Source organism: Phalaenopsis equestris, unplaced genomic scaffold (genome assembly GCF_001263595.1).
Source record: "Phalaenopsis equestris unplaced genomic scaffold, ASM126359v1 Scaffold000287, whole genome shotgun sequence".
Lineage (NCBI taxonomy): Eukaryota > Viridiplantae > Streptophyta > Magnoliopsida > Asparagales > Orchidaceae > Phalaenopsis > Phalaenopsis equestris.
The window spans coordinates 1,124,497-1,137,750 of NW_018164729.1; the positions used below are offsets into that span (position 1 = coordinate 1,124,497).

The window sequence follows — 13,254 nt, forward strand, 5'->3', positions numbered from 1 at the left end:
TTTAAGTTCAAAATTTTATTTGAGCATCAATGAGATAAAAAAAAAATGAGAGGATAAAATTGCAAATAATATGAAAATGCAATTTTCTTCCAAAATTTCTCAAAGCTTTGATAAGGTTTATAAATAAGTGGCATACACACCTCAATAGCATGAAAAGTTATTTTATACGGACACCGCATGCAGAGGTGCATACAGACATCACATGCAGAGATGAATGCGGTCTCTGATCTACACTTTCGATCACTGTAAAGATGTATTTCGGAGGGCTTATTTTTTTTTTTTTTTAATTTTTTGATCAGACGGTGGAGATCGGTAATTGACGGTGTAGATCGGACGACACATGCATTTTGCATACGGTGTTCGTATGAAATACTTTTTTCGATAGCATATCGTGGATCACAAATTTCATATTTTACTCCTAAACTATGTATTTACATGCATATCTCTCAAATCCTTACTTTATTATGTTTATGAAAGTGAAATTTCACATCTTTTATGCATAGCTAGGTTTATGACATCAAAGTATTATGCATGCAAATGTGTATGTCATTTTTAAAAAGTTGAAATAGCGGTATTTTTTGATGAGATATGAAAGATTTGGGTAAAACTTAGGTGTTACATTAAATACATAGGAAATGAATGGTATGTATGTAAATGCCCCATAGTAGGAAGATTTACGTACATATCATTTAATTCTTATGCATTTGCACTTCTAACAGCTAAATTTTAATTTTTACATGCATAATGCTCAACCCATGCAAAAATAGCTGTATTTCACTCTTTAAAAGTTCAATTGATGATATTTTTCATGTAATATATGTATATATATACATATTGTTAGATATGTAGATACATGGGAACTGGGTGACAAGTATGTAAATGCTCCTATATAATAATGATGACGCTAGTGATAGCAATAATGTTATGAGGCAGCATAATATTATAATAGTATTGAATGCAAGTCTATGATAACATGAGAATCGCCATACCATTATAACAATAGCACTTGAATTGCCGAGGGGGATCACTTTGACTTTTTTTAAATTTAATTCCATTTTTGTTTATATTCTAATTCAGAATAAAACATAATTAAATTGTTAATAATATAGTTACTAAAAAAATGCATGCTAAATTTAAATTCAATAAGCATGTTTCCAAAGATAAAAACAAATTAAAATAAAAAAATATATATATTGCAATACATCATAAAAATCTTTCACAATCTTCCAATAAAACCGCATCGAGTTCAGCAATTAAAATGCCGAAAAACTGAAAAAAAAAGGGGCAAAAAACCGAAGGGAAAATTACAGACATACCACATCTCATATTTCGGCATTATCTGTATAAATATGAAAGTTTAGCTATAAGATATGTAAATATTCTCTCTCATAAGCTCATAATAAAAATTATGACACGTTGGAGCTCCTTCAATCGAACGGCCAAGATCACCCCAAATTATCTGCCGCTGGGCTCCCATAAACCCCGCCACCACACGTGCCATGGTAATCTAACGGAGCCGTCTGGAAGCAGTTCGCCATCGCTCCCTCCTCTGACGGCAGCTCTGCCATCTCTAACGGCTCCAGCAGCTGCAAACATTGCAACGACGTCAGTTAGTTCGCCCTTGCCGTTAGTTTTAAATTAAAATAATAATGGTGATTAGTTCAATCAAGCACCGGTTGTAATGGCCACGGTGGGGTTGGGCTGAGTGGCGCGAAGATCTCTTGTTGCCACGTGGTAGCTGGCACGTGTTGCTCCATTTGGACCGCGAACGGATCGTTCATCCCTTGATCCCTGCCTCGTTAAATAAAAATCTAACCGTTAAAATTGGAACGTTCATAATAAAAGGGTACCGGCGATAAGTTGTACCTGAAAGACATGAGGGGATCCGCGGTCATTTGCATTGGTTGGCCTTGATTGGAAAAGGTATTGGGGTCCGACGGTTGGAGGTCGTAGCCGTAGACGTCAAGCATTCCTTCTTCTTGAGGCTGCAGGTACAACTGCATGAAGAAAAAAACATATATATATATTTATACGTGGAATAATTTCATTAGCTGTAATGCTGTAATCTGTTTAAGCTACTTCACCTGTTCGTTCGCCGTTAACGGATTGTAGGCTTGGAGCGGATCGCCCAGCAAGATCTGCTCGAAAATGATAAGGGTATATGAGTCAGCTCTTTCGTGAGTTAATTCGATGTTGAAAAGAGCAAGAGCTGATGGGTCAAATTTAACGAGGCATTTACATATATACCACCCAATTCTTATTCTTATGCATTTACATATCTAACACCTAAACATTAGTTTTTTTTATATTTATACCCCTCAAATCTTTCATATCACATCAAAGATACCACCTTTTTAACTTTTAAAAGTTGAAATGCATATTTTTTATTCGCATGTATGTACAAATTGAAATTTAAGTGTTAGATATGTAATTACATAAGAATTAAGTGGTATATATGTTAATCTTTCTAGAATAAAAAAAAGCTAAACTTCAAAATTACACCATCAAATTATGTTACATAACAAACCTTTTTCTCTGTTACACGAGCCAAGGCATCTGCTAAAAATTTCTCGCTTGCTTCGAGCTCACTCAAGGACGTGAAAGAATGGGCTGCCGCAGGAAAACCCTCAAATAATCTGTAAAAAAAAAAAAAAAAATTAAATTTATAATTAATTCAAATCATAAATAACTCAAATTTCCTGCATAATAATTAAGTATTAATTATATGCTCTTCACCAGTCTATATACCTTAAACGTTCCGTATACGTTTGCAGCTGTTGTTGACATTCAGCAATCTCTTGCTGCAGCTTCTGAAAGTATTAAGAAAAATTAATATTGTGAAATAAAATATTATAAAATAAATATATATTTCACATTGATATTTACATGCACATCACTAAATTCTTACATATAATGTTTAAATATTTATATTTATTTTTATAGCACCCTAATATTCAAATCACATCAAAACTCATGCAAGTCAAGTATATTACTTTAGATATGTTAATATTACTAATATTTTAATATGATTTAAATTTTAGGGTGTTGCATAAATAGATATAAAAATTAAATGTAAATATAATGATATATATGTTCGTAAACTACTCCATTTTTTTTTTAATTTTAGAGTTTCAATCAATATACCTCTGCTCTGGTGTCCGCTGCTCCCGAGCTGCATGAAAATAATAAATAACAACATGACAATTAGATGAAATTAATACAATATAATTTTTGTTAGAAAAACTTAGATCAATATGAGTTAATTAAAATTTAAATAAGAATTATTGAATCAAATTAACATTTAAATAGTAATAAAGGATCATAAGAGCTTTGAATAATGCGATACTTAATGTAATGGCCTATAATTTTTTGTTCTTACTTTGCTAGTTGGGCTGCCATGTCACTCTCACATCGGAGCTTGCTCAGTGTGCTTCTCAAAAACTGCAAATATTCATGCAAAAATTAATAATCAATAATAACTTACAAAATAATAAGGCTGTGAGTTTAGCTCTAAAATCATTAATCACTTAACATTTGATTTAACTTTTAATTATGATCGAAATAAATTAAAAGGAGCCAAGCTGTGAACCGAAACTTTCAATTCATACATGAATCGGTCCGAGTTGGTTCTAGTTCGGCTCAAAATATTCTTTATTTATAAATTTTTTTTTGTATAATGCTAAATAAGATTGTATCTGGGTTTTAGTGTTTTAGGTTTAGGGTTTGAAAGAGTCACGAGCCGATTTTTGAGTTGAATGTATCCAAATAAATTAATTTGAGCCGGCTCATTTTAATTTTGAGCCGCATGAAGCTGGATTCAATTTAAAGCCAAATTGGAAGATCGATGTATCATATCAAGCCTTACTCAATCCATTTGAGCAGACCCAGTTGGGCCCAAAATTAACAGCCCAAAGTACAAATTATTTAAGAGGAAATTCACAAATTGATACCAACTCACCATTTTGCTCACGTTAGCCCCGCTTCGAAATTCGGAAGGAAAAAAAAATAAAAAACGAAAAGAGATATCAGTATTAATTTTATAAATAAAATAACATAAATACGGAATATAAAATATAATTTAACCGAACGGCATACCTTCCTCTATCATGGTCTGGAAGATTGATATAACGTTCAAAAACATCCTCAATCCTGTCGAAGATTCCAATTAAGATACAAATTCATTAATCAAGCTATGCAATAAATTAATCCAAAATAGTTTCACCTAAACCCTCGCCACATAGATACGTCGTGCTAGATTTTTTTGTCGGGACATTTACACGCACATCAAACAATTCTAATGAATTTACAAATCTCACACCTAAATTCTTATATTTTACACCTTTTCATGCATTGATTAAAACACCCGAGTATCATTCTGTAAATATACAAAAGAATTATGTGCTAGGCACGTAAATTCCCCATTTTTCCAACAAAACAGGAAAGTTGATTAATTTATTGAGAAAAGCGATCCAGAATGGTGCAAAAGTATTTTTTTTTTTTTTAATGTAGATCTGATGATTGCTAAAAAGACAAAAAAAGAATTTTTTTTTTTTAATCAGGAAGCATTGCTTCACCTCCGGCGACCGGAGAAATGGCTAAGACGGCCGGAAGGGGAGAACATAATGAGGGCGATATCGATATCACAGAGAACGGAGAGCTCGTAAGCCTTCTTAATGAGGCCATTGCGTCGCTTGGAGAACGTCACCTGTCTATTTGTGTTGTTCTCAATCTTCTTTATCTGCAGCTTAACCCTACCCATCGTCCACAATCTCTTTTATTATATATCCAATTATTTTCTAACGAAATCTAAATTTGGGGCGTGCACAGGAAGAAACAATTTAACCAAAATATGTTTATATTTATATAGAGAAAGAGAACGTGATGAAGAGAGGAACGAAGGAGGGTGAGGTGGAAGGGATTTGAAGACCTTGTTGGGGGGTGGTTTGGACACAAGGGACATAATTAACACACGCTGTTTTTTGTTTTTGGAGACCGTTGAATCCATCCTTCGGTCCACGCGTCACTGAAAAACTGATTTCTGTTCGCGATTTTCCCGGGCTTTTACCAACATCTATGTATGTACATGTTGATGTTCTTACATATGGAGGTCTCCAAAGCAATCAAATTACATGCAACGGTCTCGGAATGTTTATTTTACACGTGAAGGCCTCCGTCTCCATCTCTTATTCGCCGGGTGGATGGATCACATCCACCACTCGATTTGCAGACCGTAGTTCATCTTTCGCCACCGCACCGAGCCAATCGCCATAACTTTCGGAGTTAATGTAGCAAGGCAGGCGCCGGAGATCCTCAAAAGCGTGTTTCAATTGGCAAATTACATGATCAAACCATTGGGAAAGTTAAATCTTTTGGACTTGTGATTTGTAATTTACAAGATTTGGGGACCTCTATATGTAAAAAACCAATTTTTTTAAACATTTATACTGTTAAATATTTTACAGTATATTTAATTACATACATGGCACCGGAAACTTGGGAATTTATATGAGGCCAAATTAAGGTGGTAAATGAGTCGGGCTTGTCATAGTTGGCTATTTTTCGGCTTGGCTACCCGATTAGAGGCTGATGAGCTTGAGCTTGAGTTGGGCTCGACAATATAATAAATAGTTGGCTTGAAGGAGATGGATTTGTTGGGTCCAGTGGGAGAATTTGCATTAGGGCCTTGCAGGTGATGGCATTGATAAGATAAACACAGGAGCAATCAGTAAGATAACTCATTGGGAATGGTGTCCATAGAACAATGAAAATTAAAGAGTTGTGGTGGGAACTCCTTTATTAAAGATGGAGTTGAGGGACCAATAAGATTGTGAATATTATAGATTTGAATTTGAAGCCCGGCGACCCAACTCATGAGCTAACTCCGTGGGCATCATCAAGCTCGAACCCGAGGTCTTAAACTGTTTTGAGTTATAATCTGTGCTCGAGCTTGAGCTCGAGCACACAGTTTGATAAATTTGACTTTTGGGATTGTCAATAAGTTGAATTTTAGCCCTCCATGTGGAAATTGGGCTGGCTCGCACAACTGTAGTCTAAATTGCTAATTTGTTTAAAAAATAACCTGACTAGCCTTGTGATATGAATAGAAATTAACCATTTTATTATGAACAAAGATTTGATATTGCAAGTTAAATCAATAATTGTACATAAGTTCCATTGTAAAGGGCAGTAAGGTTCTCTCTTATGCCTGAACCCTGATCTCTGTAACCACTGCAGAATTTGTATTCAATCTTATATGTAGATGGAGAATTGGTTCGGTAAACCAAGGTATTAAAACTCTTAGTTCAAAATGGCCGACTTTCTTGAGAAAATATCATCAAAACAATTGACTCTCTCTCAGCAATACTAACTTGAAGATATTGCCGAACTTCGTAGAGCTCAAGATTGGCCTATGAACACGGGCATGCATCTTTTAAGATTCTACACAATCAAAACCTTTCGAGGAAGTGAAAAGCCCTCTAGTTACGAGTTCGAGATGTATTATACAAATAACCCAAAAATAAAAGGAGGCGAAACTGCTGTATTGGCATGCCATCCTCGCCGTTGGAACAAAAAAGGGTTCCAGTTAATTTGAAATATTTAATGCTTTGGTAGTTAATTTATTATTTATAAAGTTTTAAGCGGTGTGTAGGTAAAATCACCAAATAAATAAGAATTGTGTGCCAAAGAATAATAATCTCAACCACAACTATGGTGGCAATCTAAAAATGTAAAGCTGGGAAAAAGAGTTGTCCCAGACAGATCCTATAATCCTATATGATCTATTTGTCATCTATCATGTGGCATTTGTTAAGGCCTCTAACATAATCCTATTACGGAAATAAAATGGTTAAAAACATTGCAGCCGAATTAACAAAACAAATAGAACGCAAAAACTCAAATAACATCAAATTCAAACTCATACAACAACAACAGTACAATCATAATAAGCAGCGATAAATAATACGACCATAGAAAAGCAGTACAGCCTTGAACACAAGGGAAACAAACAACACAAGACAACAACTAAAAAGATAACTGTAGAGAGCAGTGCCACCGTCTGTCAAGCACCCAGTTCTGCATCCAAACACCAGAAACCAACTCGATGGATTCCCGCTCGTCCTTATTCAAACAGCAATGCACTATTCATTTCTTCTTGGCAGCCGATTTGGTCACCTTTGCTCCGCTCGGATCCTTCTTCTCCACGCTCTTGATAACCCCGACAGCCACCGTCTGCCTCATGTCCCTCACTGCAAATCTTCCGAGCGGCGGATACTCGGAGAACGTCTCGACCACCATTGGCTTGGTGGGAATCATCTTCACGAAACCGGCATCTCCATTCTTGAGAAATTTCGGCTCCTTCTCGAGCTCCTTGCCGGAACGCCTGTCGATCTTGGTCAAGATCTCGGCAAATTTGACGGCGATGTGGGAAGTGTGGCAGTCAAGGACAGGAGCATAACCATTGCCGATCTGGCCGGGGTGGTTCATGATGATGACCTGAGAAGTGAAATTTGCAGCTTCCCTGGCAGGATCTTCCTTTGAATTAGAAGCCACAAAACCACGTTTCAAGTCTTTGACAGCAACATTCTTAACATTGAACCCAACATTGTCGCCGGGGAGAGCCTCCTGAAGGGCTTCGTGGTGCATCTCGACGGACTTGACTTCAGTGGTGAGTCCAGTAGGTCCAAAGGTGACCACCATTCCAGGCTTGAGGACACCCGTCTCAACTCGGCCGACTGGAACCGTTCCAATGCCGCCAATTTTGTAAACATCTTGAAGGGGAAGACGAAGCGGCTTATCTGTAGGGCGTTTCGGCTCTTGGATCAAGTCGAGGGCTTCAAGGAGGGTGGGTCCCTTGTACCAGTCCAGGTTGCTTGATCTCTCTATCATGTTATCACCTTCGAATCCGGAGATTGGCACAAATGGGATCTTTTCAGGATTGTAGCCAACTTTCTTGAGGTAGGAAGAAACCTCCTTCACAATCTCGTCGTACCTTGCCTTTGAGTACTTGGGTGTGGTGGCATCCATCTGTACAAAAATAAATCAAGTAAATAACTAGACATATCTGAGTTCATGCATTTATAAGCTGAAATTTTGTTACCTTGTTGCAGCAACAGATCATCTGTTTAACACCGAGAGTGAAAGCGAGAAGGGCATGTTCGCGAGTCTGTCCGTCTTTCGAAATACCTGCTTCAAAGCCTCCGGTTGTGGAGTCGATAATGAGAACGGCACAATCTGCCTGAGAGGTTCCGGTGATCATGTTCTTGATGAAATCACGATGCCCGGGCGCATCAATGACAGTGCAGTAGTATTTTGTGGTTTCGAATTTCCAAAGTGCAATATCGATGGTGATACCACGTTCGCGCTCCGCTTTGAGCTTGTCGAGTACCCATGCATACTTGAATGATCTTTTGTTCATTTCGGCGGCTTCCTTCTCAAACCGCTCGATCACACGCTTATCGATACCACCAAGTTTGTATATGAGGTGACCAGTAGTGGTCGATTTCCCGGAGTCGACATGGCCGATGACCACAATGTTGATGTGAACCTTCTCTTTTCCCATTGCAGATTCTTCTTATTTCAAAAAATGATGGAGTTTAAGTCAGACTTCAAAGGAAAAAAGTCATGACAAAAATGCGCATGTAATAATATAAGGAAATCGAAAAAAAAATAAAAATTCCAAAATAAAAAAAGCAGAACAACATGCTAAGGAACGAAGTCTGGAATTGATATAGATCCAATAAAATCGAGTCAAATCAGGATGTTTGTAATGCAAATGAGGGAATTAGAACCGACGAAAAAACACAAGTAGACAATGGTATTATAAATTAGTCATCACTTGACAAATGAGAGGGCTTCTCTAATAATTTTGGGAAGAAGAAGGCGTATATTCAGAACCAACAAATTGTTAAATTGGCATAGATCAAAAGCATGCAGAGCCATCTCACGTCCAGATCCAATCCCATGAGAGTCTGCAATTTACCTTAACGGCCTAGGAATGAATATTACCACAAAAAAGAACTATAATCTACATATTCATCTAATTCCGATTCTCAAATCAAATTGAATATTAAATATACTCTGCCATATCTGAAATTATCGATTACCATCCAATTCTCTCTAGACAAAAAAAAACTCGATCTAACATACAACGCAACCAGACATGAAAGCCGATCACAAAAAAAAAATCCATAACGATCCAAAATCGATCATGCGTCTCTACCTCACAGATTTTCCCTCTAGATCTCTCAAACTCAAGCGATGTGATCTATTGTTTTGGAAGTCTGATGAATTCGATCGTCAATCCAATTCATCAGACTTCCAAAATAATAGATCAAAGCCACAAGACAAGGTGAAAATATTGCGATCGGTTATAGTTGAACGGAAAAAATCAATTAGAAACTCACAAATAGAACCAAAAACGATGGTTAGATTAGAGAAACAGCGGTTTCCCAATAACAATCGAATGCGTCAGGATTAGAAAACAAGATAACAAAGCCGACTAGTGATTAGAAGAAATTATGAAAAAACTCACAAGAAGAAAATAACGATGGCGGATTGATTGGCTGCTTTCTCTCAGATTTTTTTCCCTCAGTCGGCGCCTGGGCGGAATATTGAAACCCCACCAAGCATCAACCGTCTTTTATAGTGGTTTCGGAGACCTTAAAACCCTAGTACTGGTGCAGCTTGTGGACCCTACTTTTTTTGGCACGTCATAATGGCAATAATTTACTAATTATTTATTTTTGGGAAGTCGTGGTTTTTTTTCTCTTTTTTTTTTCACAAGGGCCGGAAATTATTTTATTTTTAAAGTAATATTATTTCTTAGAATTTACAAAATCAAAATAAATTATAAATTGTAGTCAAATTTAACATAATTCATTGAATTTATTTATACCATTGCATTTAGCAAAAAGAATTATATAAAATAGTGACTTTAATACTGTATGTTAAATGTTTTCATTATATTTATCTATACAATAATATCCAAAATTCCTAAAAGTTACTATTTTTTTTTATGCAACTAAAAAATAAATTAATTTATCTCTAAAAAAGTGTATTTCATCTTTATTTTTTATTATTTTAACCTCAAAATTTATAAAATTACTTCAAACTGTAGAAAGAATAAATGATCTATTGTGATGCTTTTTTCTTTATATGATATTTAACAGACTATGTGTTAAATGAAAGAACATATTTGTAATATAAATGAATAAATAACTTTACCCTCGAGAATGAGTACAACCATTAAGAGTTTGCATAATTAGAATTGCTCATTGATTGCACTAAATCTCTTAATGGATGCTCCTTAACACCCCTTGGCATTTTCAAGCATAAGCACTCTAAGGAGGTGTTTGGTTGTGCGTATTAAGAGGATTTATAGCCAAACATTAAAATGCTACATGAATTTACGAAGTCTCATAGTTTAAATCTGGTTTAATAAAATCAGTAATGGGATAAATTTAACCAATTTTTATTTATGAATTTATTAATTTTTTTTTAATATTAAATCCTCCTTGCAACCAAACACCCAAAGTTTATTGAGTTGAACCTTTTTTAAAATTTTAAATTTTCTTAAACAAACCGTTGAAACTGACGGATGGTTGCCTTAACAACCCAGTAAGCCCACTTTCCCACGCCCCCTTACGTTTCGCTCACCCTCTTCGCGTTCCGCAACGGAAGCCCACATAAGTTTTTGATACTAAAGTAAAGGCCTAATGAAGGACCAATTGGGGTTAAAGCCCATATATTAAATATGTATTTTATTACAACTGTGTTTATATTTGTGCGTAAAAAAAAAATACACGCGGTAAAATTCTGAAACTGGTAGCTAATGTTTTAGGTTATATATATATATATATATTTCTATCAATTTTTTCTCATAGTTAGAGCTTAGAACCAATATGCAATTCGTATGATGGTCATAATCCTTATTTATTTATTGACCACTCTAAGTTTAACTTATATTTTATGAATCAAATACAATTTGGTTAGATCAATAAGAAATACTTAGGTTAAAACTTATGTGCCATCATGAACTTCAAACATTAATTACAATGCATTTTGATTAAGGAACATTCCAAATTTAAATTTAAGATTATCTGGTCCTACTCCACTAAGTTTATAGTTAAATTCAGTTGTCTCTACAAGACAAATCCAATAAAACTGAAAGTTATCTAATCAGTCCAAAAAACTAGTCGAATGGGTAAAGTTTAGTCAAAGATTAGTGCATTAATGAGAAATTAAATGATCTCAAAAATTGATATGTTCATAGTCAAATCAAATGGCTTGATGAGAAAAATCTAGTGAGTGTAACATCATCTAATATTGAGATTATTAAAACACTTAAATATTTAAAAAATACATATTATAAAAAATAATTAAAGTGAACCGTCCTACAGAATTTATGAGATTCTAGCTAAATTGATCAAAATGTCATCTAAAAGTATTATGAATAAGCTATCATTATTCACTTGGAGGGGGGAGGGGGAGAAGATAATGAATTAACTATTAATGCTTAATTCTTGACGTCACGGCTATTTTCACTACTCACTTGAGATCGTGATTGACCACCATGTTTTATAGTGAATTGCAAAAAGTCGCCTTCAACCAAAATTAGCAATTGTTGTAGCCAATAAGAACTATTATAACCTCCAACTATAGCCTTTGTAGCCAATTACAATTATTACTTCATCAATTATAGCTTTTGTAGTCAATATTGGTTGTTATGACCTCCCACTATAGCTTTGGTAGCCCTACTACGATTACTATAGCCATCGCAATCAATTATAACTTTTATAGCCTTCAACCAAAGCTTAATACCATTTCAGATACTATTAAATACGAGTACTTTATCTTCCAAATACTATTTGGCAACTCTACTATGACTATTATAATCACCAACTATAACTTGTGTATTAAAATATTGCTACTGTAATCACTAACTATAATTCTTGTAGCTCAATTGCAACAGTAGTAGTTCCAAGCTATCCTTATGCAATTATACTTGTTGGGTTATCTCATTGAAGGCTTATGACTTCTCTGCTTTAAGAATTTTCGTACGCAACAAGACTAACCATGGCATAAAAATAAGACAAATTCTTCAAATTTGGTCAGTCCAATCAAAACTTTATTTGCAGTGTATTGATTCAAATTTAATTTGTAGTCATAAATCTTTCAAATCCACGAAATACAAGCACCAACTAAAATTGACAACTAGCTTTTACATCCGGAGGTTGACCAAACAAAACAAACCAAACTGATAGAAAAAATGAAGAAGTTTAAGAGGTTGTTTCATTCTTTGCAAGTAAACCCAATGCAGGAGAGATTTGAAAATTCTGGCTTTTCGTTGGATGAAAACAGAACGCATTGTAAAATTGAAATCCACCTTGTAGTTTAAAATTAATGTATTTCAAATTCATTAGATTTATGTGATTTGTAAATACATTTCAAACTGCAGCATAATACTGCTAGCACTGTCAATTGCTGCCTGCCCCACGCCTCATGGTGCCCGCCATCATCGTTGCCGACTATCAATCAACACCACTCGCCGCTTGCAATAGACATTACAACCATCAATCGTTGCAGTTGTATGTCTACATATATGGTAGATGCAAACTCAATTTGGTTGCCTTTAATGATATATGTATGCATAGTTATTCAAAAACTGATTCGTTCCTTGCTTAAATCAAAGCACTGTTGGGATTAGTTTGGATTCATTATTATTTTTCGGGAAAGTTATTGTCAAATTACCATAGATTTTTTTTTTCTTAAGTTTAATGTGATCAATATATATATATATCACACACTCCTGATGTAGGATTTTCCTTTATATATATATATATATATATTTAATTTATTAACTTCCTTATAGCAATCAGGTTAATAACACTACAAGGATTGTAATTCTTAAAAGATTTTGAATCCAACTTAGATTTAAAGCAGCCTAAAAATGTATCATATAAAAATATAAGTTAAAATTCAAAACCATTTGTCTCAATTTAAATTAAATTATTTTGTATAAAGAAAAGCCGTTTGTTCTGATCAAATAATCATAAGCTAGGCACGCACCGACATATCAATTCCGCTTAAACAAAACATATGCCTAGGCAAGAAGAGCAAAGTAGTGAGATTACGACATAATATGACTAATTGACCAACTAAAGAACGACCAGCTGGACGGCCAATTAACCAGGAGGTCACCCGGCCTAGGCAATGATCCTCTAAGAACCAAAATATCAGTGCATAACAGACATT

At 34.9% G+C, this 13,254-nt stretch overlaps 2 protein-coding genes across 3 annotated transcripts; both read right to left on the reverse strand.

Moving 5' to 3' along the window:
* Nucleotides 1-1,240: 1,240 nt before the first annotated feature.
* LOC110024981 (agamous-like MADS-box protein AGL66) lies at nt 1,241-4,896 on the reverse strand. The gene is made up of 11 exons (XM_020725196.1): nt 4,575-4,896; nt 4,096-4,149; nt 3,959-3,980; nt 3,380-3,441; nt 3,145-3,172; nt 2,749-2,810; nt 2,528-2,636; nt 2,085-2,138; nt 1,867-1,997; nt 1,674-1,791; nt 1,241-1,586 (listed from the first exon to the last, which is right to left on the reverse strand). The coding sequence occupies exons 1-11, from the start codon at nt 4,757-4,759 to the stop codon at nt 1,446-1,448; spliced, it is 966 nt and encodes a 321-aa protein (XP_020580855.1). The 5' UTR covers nt 4,760-4,896; the 3' UTR covers nt 1,241-1,445.
* Nucleotides 4,897-6,882: 1,986 nt separating this feature from the next.
* Nucleotides 6,883-9,628, reverse strand: LOC110025000 (elongation factor 1-alpha-like). 2 transcript variants are annotated; one of them, XM_020725231.1, is made up of 3 exons: nt 9,533-9,628; nt 8,099-8,568; nt 6,883-8,025 (listed from the first exon to the last, which is right to left on the reverse strand). In XM_020725231.1, exons 2-3 carry the CDS (start codon nt 8,558-8,560, stop codon nt 7,144-7,146), a joined length of 1,344 nt encoding a protein of 447 aa, XP_020580890.1. In that variant the 5' UTR covers nt 8,561-8,568; nt 9,533-9,628; the 3' UTR covers nt 6,883-7,143. The 2 variants fall into 2 exon arrangements, with proteins under 2 accessions (XP_020580890.1, XP_020580889.1); XM_020725230.1 differs by having other exon boundaries at nt 8,099-8,571; nt 9,533-9,626.
* Nucleotides 9,629-13,254: the final 3,626 nt, after the last annotated feature.